Below are 8,931 nucleotides of genomic sequence, written 5' to 3'. Positions count from 1 at the left end.
GTCCTAAATATCAAGTGCAAAGGCCAGAAATCCTTTCAAGCACTGATATGAAGACCCACCTTGATGAACACAAAATTACTACAGAAAATCAGCATGAGTGCTGTAATGGAGGAGGGCGACAAAACACCACAACTCTGAGTCCATTCCTCTTGCTCCATTGCACAGAAACAGCAGCCCAGTGAAGCACAGAGCAACTTCACACCAGCTTTGCATCAGCTCCCCAGCATTGGACTAATCATAATAACTTTACCAGAACTAATCCATACCTCACAAGCGACACACTGCTTTCTTATCCTATAGCAATGCTGCAGTCTGTATTCTTGGGGTATCTTTGTGATGTAGTACCTCATCCCTTTCACTGGGAAGCAAGACAAAAATTCTTATTTACTTCCTACTGAGAGCAAAGGAAAGGCATACTTGGGCAAAATGTTCAACTCTGATCATCTTCTGTTTTCACCAAAGTAATGGTTATTAAGCGAAACTACGTTTTTATAAGAATTCCCGCTGGGTAGACGTTGGCTGAATATTCGGGGGAACAAATGCGATGGAGGCAATCACTAACAATAACATCAGAAAAACACAATAAGGTGATTGAGCATTTTTTAACCTTACCACATGAGCTAGCTTTCTGCCTAGTGAACAGCAAGCTAAAAAGTCCTCCTTGGAGGGATATTCGCCTGTCGCAAATGGCTTTGGAGTTTTGGGAGGTGTTTACTGTACAAACTGACTCAAACTCATTTTCTTTGTACTGACTACAAAGAAAATGAGCCTGCATTTAATCTTATTTGCTTAAAGTGAAAAGCAGACACTAGCCATTTCTTATTTCGGCTTTGATATCAATGAATTTTGATAAAAATCAACATATGCATTTCAGCAATAAGTTAAAGAATATGAATGCCATATGTTAAAAACGATCACAGTTATTAGCAACTTGAACAAAGTTGCAGTATACTGGACCTGCATCTATCTGTAAAGCTCTGCTATCATTATATACTGCTCCACCTTAACATTAACACTTTGAAAAAGCATCAGACCTCACTGGGAAAACTACACTGGAAATCTATAGCGATATGTACTGAGCAATATGTTATGGATGAAAGGATGCCACATCATTTGATGTGGAAATGGCAAATGATTAACCTATGGAGGGCTAAATTCAAATACACCATAAACAATCAAAGTGATAAAAAATATGACTTTTGGGAAAATGAACTTCATCAGCCCGAAATGGTACTCAGTAGTTTGAGTTTGTATGCACCCCACATGCTTTATGCATGCCTGACTGTATCAGGGCATGTCCCTGATGAGACAACGGATGGTATCCTGGGGGATCTCCTCCCAGAATTGGACCAGGGCATCTCTGAGCTCCTGGGCATTCTGAGGTACAGAGGTGTTCTGTTGGATTTAGATGGGCCAGTCAGTGGTATCAAGTCCTTCATCCTCCAGGATACTACTTTCATACTTTCATCACATGAGGTCAGGTGTTGTCATACACAAGGAGGAACCCAGGACCCACTGCACCAGTGACAATGGGTCCAAGGATTTTAATCTGCTCTTATATGATAAAAGTACAGGGCAACAGTAGTGGACCTACCAGTTCTGTTATTCTTTGTGCAAGTAACACTGGTGGCCCTGTGCTGGCCCATGTATGGATTACCTCTGGCAAACCTGATCTGGGCCACCAAAGGGCCGTCATTCTTTGCGGTATGTGGGCCATGTGTAAGTTGTGTGCAACCACGGGCCAGTTGCAGACACACTGCTGGTCCTGTGCTGGCCCAGAACCGTTTCAGCTCTGGCCCCAGATGTCAGCCTAATGTGTACCTTAATCAAGAATAATAGTGCAAAAGTAACCTGCCGGAACTTTGTTCAGACAGTGAATGGACTGATTCTTATAAAGCGCTTTTCTACTCTCCTGGATTACTCAAAGCATTCTATACAACATTCACCCAACCACACACTTTCTCTAAACTGAGTGCTTCCTAACTACATTCATACACATTCACACTCTTGACATGCAGACTGGAGGAGCCAGGGATCGAACCACTAACCTTCCAATCAGTAGGTGACCTGCTCCACCTCCTGAGTTACAGCCTCCCATTGGTGAACATGAGTAAACCCTCACTAGGTTTTGGATAAAGTGCACACTCACAAACCTGTGAAACCTGCATTTGAAAGGTTGGCTACCATAGCAGTATAGTATTGCAACATGGCATTTGGGTCTTCTAACTAAAATAGGAAAATAGGAACATAAATAGTGCCATCGTTGCCAGACCTGGCCCACATGGTTGACATACACCCTACCATGACACCAGTCAGGATCCGGGCCAGACTTGTTTTCTATGAGCCTGGACCACATAAACCAAACCACAATGTGCCAAATACATAAACAGTGCCATCTACACCAGGCCTGGCCCAAATCGAGATGACATACCACTTACCATGCCAGAAGTCAACCAGCAGTGCCGGCTTGACACCAGACCTGTCTGCCATGTGGGTACACAGACAACTTTGTGATTGGCTCAGAGACTGCAGAGTCACAGGTTCAGTGGTTGCAGAAGATGCCCAAATCAATCGTTGACCGTTGCTATGAGGTGTTTGTGCTAATATGTTGTGTTGGTTTTCACCACATTGTTCCAGAAGTATTTAGGCTCTTCAGATGCAATTTTGCAAAACTATGCTGTGCTGCCATGTTTCTTTAGTAAGAAAAGGCAGGAAACCTTTCCAAACCAGCTATACTTGCTCAGTCTTTGTCTAATTGTGCTGTCATGAACAACTGAGGCCTTCAGAGTCTGAGATGTATCTCTTTGTTGTTTTTTTAAATTTCTCTGAAAATTGAATACACTGACCTTTCTCACATCTTTCTCACTGTAAAATGATCGACTTCAGATTGTTTGGAAATTAGCTTATAACCCCTCCCATTTTGGTGAGCAGCAACAGTTGCTTTCTAATGTAATTGCTGATGTCCTTCCTCCTCTGGATTGTATTGCTTTTTATAAAAGTATTTTGGTCCTGGTTTTTGTTAAATATGTAATAACACAGTGTGACATGCTATGTGTTGTTCTTCATTTAACATCATTTTTACCTAATTTAAAGATTGTAATGGATCAGATGCTTTTTTATATATATAACTGAAAGAGGGTAATCTTTCATTACCAACTCAGGATGGTCTGTCCCTTTCTTCTGTGCAGTGTCGATTTGTGTAAATTGCCATTCCTTTTCCACTATTATGCACTTTTAAACAGGAATACGCTCCCACATTAAGTTGTGGGGATACTGACTGATTACCAGAAGTGGACAAATGCAATTTGACTATTTACTTTACAAAAAGAGCTGAATATTTTTTTCAATCATAGGTCTCTGTGCACCATCACATTATACCTATGCTCTGAATAATAAGCATTTGATCCATTGACGATTGGCCAAGAGAAGTCAAAGGCAATATTTAATCTTTTGTTAGTAAAGAGTACTTAATGACATCAGTTGGTGTTTGTTTACAGTTCCTTTCATTCACTGAGACTGGAACTCTTGCTGGACTGCAGGGCGGTGGCACAGATTTGTTTAGTTAATGAGTCCCCGCTGACACAGTTAAGACATGACAGGCACTGTCATGCTTTCATACACACAAGGAACCAACAGCCCGGTGCCAGAAGCAGACGTCTGTCTGAAAGCTGGCAAAGATTCCATGCTGCAAAGCAGATGCCCAGACATAACAAATGGATCCCATCAAAAACAGAATAACAAAGGCTGAAATTGTTTGAGGAATAAAATTAGAGTTTGATGGCAACTCAAGAAATTTCAGTATTTAATGGGTAGAAAGCTCAGTCTTTGTGACCAGGAAACCCATTCCAAAGTGTAAACTCACTTCTTGTTTATATGCTAAATGATATAAAGGAGAAAGAGGAGAGTTGGCTCAGATTGCAACAATAATCAACAAAAATTGATTGCTGGCCAAAATGAATTGTAAACCATGTTTGGGAGCAAGATTGTAAGAAAAGAAAATACAAATACCACACCATAATTATACTAACAAACAAATGTATTTTCTGTATTTCTATTTAACGAACAGAACCAGTGGATGCAACATTTTGCAAACATGTGATGGCCTGAAAAAGTCCTGTTTGATCATTTGAGTCAGTGCTTATTAACCAATTATTGTAATATTGAATTTAAAGTTGTGGCATTCTCAGATTAAATGTTAAAAATTCCATCTTTCCTTTACAGATATTGAAGACTAGTCAGAACAATGATTTAAAATTGTCAAATGTAAGCCTTGTACAAAGTCTGATGTCAACACCACAGCTGGGAGTCGCTGCTAAGGATGCAAATCTCAACATCCAGGACCAAACAGCTCCCCTGCAGTCAAGAAAAGCACTTCTCTCCCATTATTTATGAGAATGCTGCAAAGCCAATTCACCTTGTTTAACAGCCTATAGCCATGTGTTCTGTTTGCATCTATTTCCAGGCAGTAAGATGGGGAAATCATTCCAAGGCTTTTCTCATTTTCACACAGGCATATAAACATACATTACACAGCATCTCAGAAAAGTATGCAGTGTGGCAGCACCTGCCTGAATTCCCCGCAGTAACAGAGTAGAAAAGGGTAGAAAATAAATAATTGTCACCAACTTAAGAAGAAAGGGAAAAATGAAGCACTGCTTGACAGCTTTGGTTTCAGAAGTATTGGTGCAGCATTGCAGCGTGATTGCTTAGAGGGAAAGAAAATCAAGTAAACTTTTAATCTTTCATATGCAGTAAAGCTGGTTGGCTTCCAACTTCATTTGCAAGAAAATGAAGGACCGCCCTGTCCTGACATCAGAGTCAAGAGGAAATTGGCCTCATATCCATGGTGGAGTGTGCTTTTAACCAGTTTTTTCATTTAGGGGCCCTCACCTGAAAGCTGCCATTAACTTGAGAAGCAATTAGCCTTCTCTGACATTGACTGTTCTGGACAATGAATCATTACTTCTTTTCATTAAATGCTGAAACCTCCTTTCCATATAACTGCAGCTGTAAGCCAGTGATATTGTTGAAAGGAGGTGCTTAAAGGGCCACTACTACCTTAACATTACTATGTGAGTGATTGCTTACACCAGTATCAACACAATAGTTGCTGTTCTGGACAGTGGAGTTGCAAGCAGGCTTGTGCTGAATCTAGCTCACACCTGTGCCTGCCAATTACTTTAGATAGCTTGCAGTGACTAAACACTGTGCAAAACCAAAAGAGAGGCAAAATGAGAGAGAAACGATGTTATATAACTGGCAAATAATTTTCATTTTTATCCTCATGTGGTTTTTATTTCTCTTTATTAGTTCTCTAATCTCCTACAATTTCATTTGGTAAGATTTGTTGAGATAAGAAAATATATCTTGGTTTTAGAAAAGTAAAATGTCTCCATAAATGAGTGTTAAAGCACTCACATCATGCATTTTCTTTATTCGATTCGAGTGCTTAAATCCAGAGCTGCTAAACATTTTGAATCTTCCCAAATAGTTTGCACTTACAGAACCTATTTACCTTAGAAGTTCTACACAGTGCTTCACTGTGTTCTTTTTAATGCATACACTCACCGGCAGCCACAGACCCGTGGACCTAAGGACATTTTAGAAGGTGGAAGGGAATTGGGTTGTGTCTCTGAAGTGACAAGTACGTTATAGGAAAGATTTGACAGTTTTTAAGGAATTACCATACACATGCAAAAAAAAAGGGGGAAACATTTTCAATAATCATTTAGCAAATACAATATTATTCTCAAATCAAAATCAAAAAGGCTTTATGACTGAAATGGCAAACAGACTGGTTCCTATGTAGCACTTTTCTACTCTACCTGAGTAGCTTCATATAACTTGCCTTGTTCACCCATTCACACAAGCACTTTTTTCTTTGCTTTTTCTCCACAAGTGTTTTCTGTCTAACATTCGCACACAGTCATACTCCAGTGGATGCAACAGAGAGCAACTTGGGGTTACAGTTTTTTTCAATCGCTAACAAGCGCCTACCCATACTTCAGATACTTTTTCTAAACTCTTAACACAGACTCACACCTACAAAACACAATTGGCCAAATGGATAATTTTCTTCTCAAAAATACATTTTGTTAAATATATATTAACTCTTCATTTCAAAATAGAACACATCTTTCTCTGCACACACTAACTGTACAAAAACACTATAAATCTGACTCAAAATGAAATTAGTCTGTCAAAGAATAACACTTGTTTTCACTTCACAAGGTACATGCAGTCAATCAAAGTACACCTTGTTTCAAAATACTGGCTATCATTGACATTACAAAAACTGCATAGACTTTTATGTTTCAGTTTTACAGGTATTTGCATGCGAAACATGCAATCCACCATTTTGACACCAGAAATGTCTTGGTTGGTAACTGTATGTCCACATGTACAGTAATGTTCACATTCAAAAGCATTCCAGTAAAAAGCAAACAAGTTTTTGTTTCTTTACTGTTTACCACAGGAGGTACAGTAGAAACACGGTATGATAGGACAGAGAAAGTTTTACAGTATTGCTTACAGTGAACAAAATATCCATGAAACACACAAGAGCATTCTGAACAAAAAAACAACAGCAAAAAGCCAAGATAAAAAGGGGGGGAGGGGGGCTAAAAAAAAGGCAAAAAATTTGCATCTAATCTCTGCGATCTTCAGGGTTAGGCCACATGTTTTCATCAACATCACATCTGATGTTATCCAAGTCGATACACCTGGGATAAAACCGCCCGGTATGTCGGATCCACCCTTGGCAATCGTCAACTGTGATGTCCCTGGAGCCAGCATCCATGGCTTCAAGGAGGGACATCTGGTCATGTGGCTGATGGTCATAAACCTTCCACCGCCATGCAGAAAAAAACTCCTCTATGGGGTTGAGGAAAGGTGAATAGGGTGGACGGAAGAGACTTACCAGTCTTGGGTGGACTTCAAACCATGTTGTTATTGCTTGCGAGTGATGGAAAGCCACATTGTCCCAGGTAATTACAAAGGTCCTCATGTTTTCACCCTCCTGACCCTGCTCTGGAACCAGGCGCTGGTGGAGATCATTGAGAAAGGCAAGCAAGCGCTCTGTATTATAGGGTCCAACCTGACATTTGTGAAGGAGTAATCCTGCATTTGCAATTGCTGCACACATGGTAATGTTTGCCCCTCTCTGTCCTGGCACATCAACTGTGGCCCTTTTTCCAATTACATTCCGTCCACGTCGACGCCTTTTGGCCAGATTGAATCCTGCCTCATCGATGTATATGAATTCATGAGGGGCCTGGTTGGCCTCCAATTCCATAACTCTCTGAAACAAAGTTTATGTAAGTCATGTTATTACTGTATACCATACTGTACTGTAACCTAGTATTGTGTAGGTTACCTACTTGCAAAGTGCAAAGCTTATAGAACTGGACATTGGATTGAATATACACTGTACCTGGACATATTGTCGTCGTAGCTCCTTGACCCTCTCACTGTTCCTCTCAAAGGGAACAGTGTAGAGCTGCTTCATCCGCACTCTATGTTTGGACAATGTCCGCGAAATGGTTGTGAGGCTGATTCTATCGATATTGTCGAATATCTCATGGTCCGCCACAATTCTGGTTTGTATTTCACGCAGTTTTATTGCATTATTTGCAGTAACCATTTCCACAATGGCAAGCTCCTGATCATTACTGAGGAGCTTTCCTCTTCCCCCAGAGGGTGGAAGACGTTGCATTCTTTAGAAAGACAAAAAATTCAACATATGCATTACTGTATGACCATGTTGACATGTCAAGTGAGAATAGAAACAATCCATGTAAAATGCAATACTTACCTGTTGGTTTGTTGAAAGGTGCGTATAATGGAGGCAACCGTTGACCGCCTCAAATTGGGCTGCACTCTTTCACCAGCCTCTCTTAGTGAAAGACCATGGTTGATTACATGGTCAATGATAGTGGCACGAATTTCATCACTGACTACTGTTCTTGCAGCCCTTGGAATGCCACCACCACGCATTCTTACACCTCTACCTTGCCCTCTCCTTGGGCCTGCTCTTCTCCCTGGGCCCCTTGCTCTTACTCTTCCTCGACCAGAAATTACAGTATTTGTCTTTTTTTTGTTTCCAAAAACATCACTCCTCAAGGTCTTGCCTTATAAACCCCACTGAGTCTAAGCCAGAATGGAAGAAGCTGTGGTTGGCCCAATTTACCCAACATAAATCAGCTGTGTGTCAATTATTCAATTGTTTGTTTATTATCAGCTGAGATATATTTTTGATATTGATATTGTTTTTGTACTGATATCATTGCAGAAGCAGAGGTTTTTATACTGTATCTAAGGTTTGGAATATTGTTTTTGCTATTGTGGGATGTTGTGTGTTAACATTCGTAGATACTACAAAAACAGTCCATAATTTTGTTGGGAGGTATAACTTGACTGTTAAGAAAATGTAAGCATCGTGGAAATGTGTTCACTGACTGCATATTGGGTGAACACGACATGAAATGTGTGAATGGTATGGCCACAACAGACCGATGCTGTGCTAATTGTGTTTAGAGTTTTGCAAATGTGACAACTGTTTGGACAAACGCTTGTTAGCGACTGAAAAAAACTGTAATATCTTGGCATGCAGAGTGAAGCAGTCAGGGATCGAGCCTCCAACTCTCCGATTAGTAGATGACCTGCTCTACTTCCTGAGCTACAGCCACCCGAGCCACCTAAAAGCAAGACTGTTCCTACAATCATCTCTGAATAGGTGATGTGGGTATTGACAAAAAGGATAAGATAATGAGCATCCTCCAAGGGGTGTCCGGGCTCTCTCTGAGAGATGAGAGATAAGGTGAGGAGCTCAGTCATTTAGTAGGGGGGAGAGTGGATCCTCTGCCCTTCTGCATCGAAAGGAGCCAGTTGAGGTGGTTTAGGCATTAGGTTACGATGCCTCCTGGATGCCTC

At 40.6% G+C, this 8,931-nt stretch overlaps 1 protein-coding gene across 1 annotated transcript; it reads right to left on the bottom strand.

Annotated features, from left to right (window-relative positions):
* Positions 1 to 1,287: 1,287 nt before the first annotated feature.
* On the bottom strand, positions 1,288 to 8,334 carry LOC308408804 (uncharacterized protein; the record flags this gene model as incomplete). The annotated part of the gene is made up of 4 exons (XM_080901212.1): positions 7,814 to 8,334; positions 7,433 to 7,715; positions 6,920 to 7,300; positions 1,288 to 1,377 (listed from the first exon to the last, which is right to left on the bottom strand). The coding sequence occupies exons 1-4, from the start codon at positions 7,993 to 7,995 to the stop codon at positions 1,288 to 1,290; spliced, it is 936 nt and encodes a 311-aa protein (XP_080757338.1). The 5' UTR covers positions 7,996 to 8,334.
* Between the last annotated feature and the right edge of the window lie 597 nt (positions 8,335 to 8,931).

The sequence above is a fragment of the Rhamphochromis sp. 'chilingali' genome (assembly GCF_963969265.1).
Source record: "Rhamphochromis sp. 'chilingali' genome assembly, chromosome: 13".
In the NCBI taxonomy this organism is placed as follows: Eukaryota; Metazoa; Chordata; class Actinopteri; order Cichliformes; family Cichlidae; genus Rhamphochromis; species Rhamphochromis sp. 'chilingali'.
This window is presented reverse-complemented; position numbering and strand designations above follow the sequence as displayed.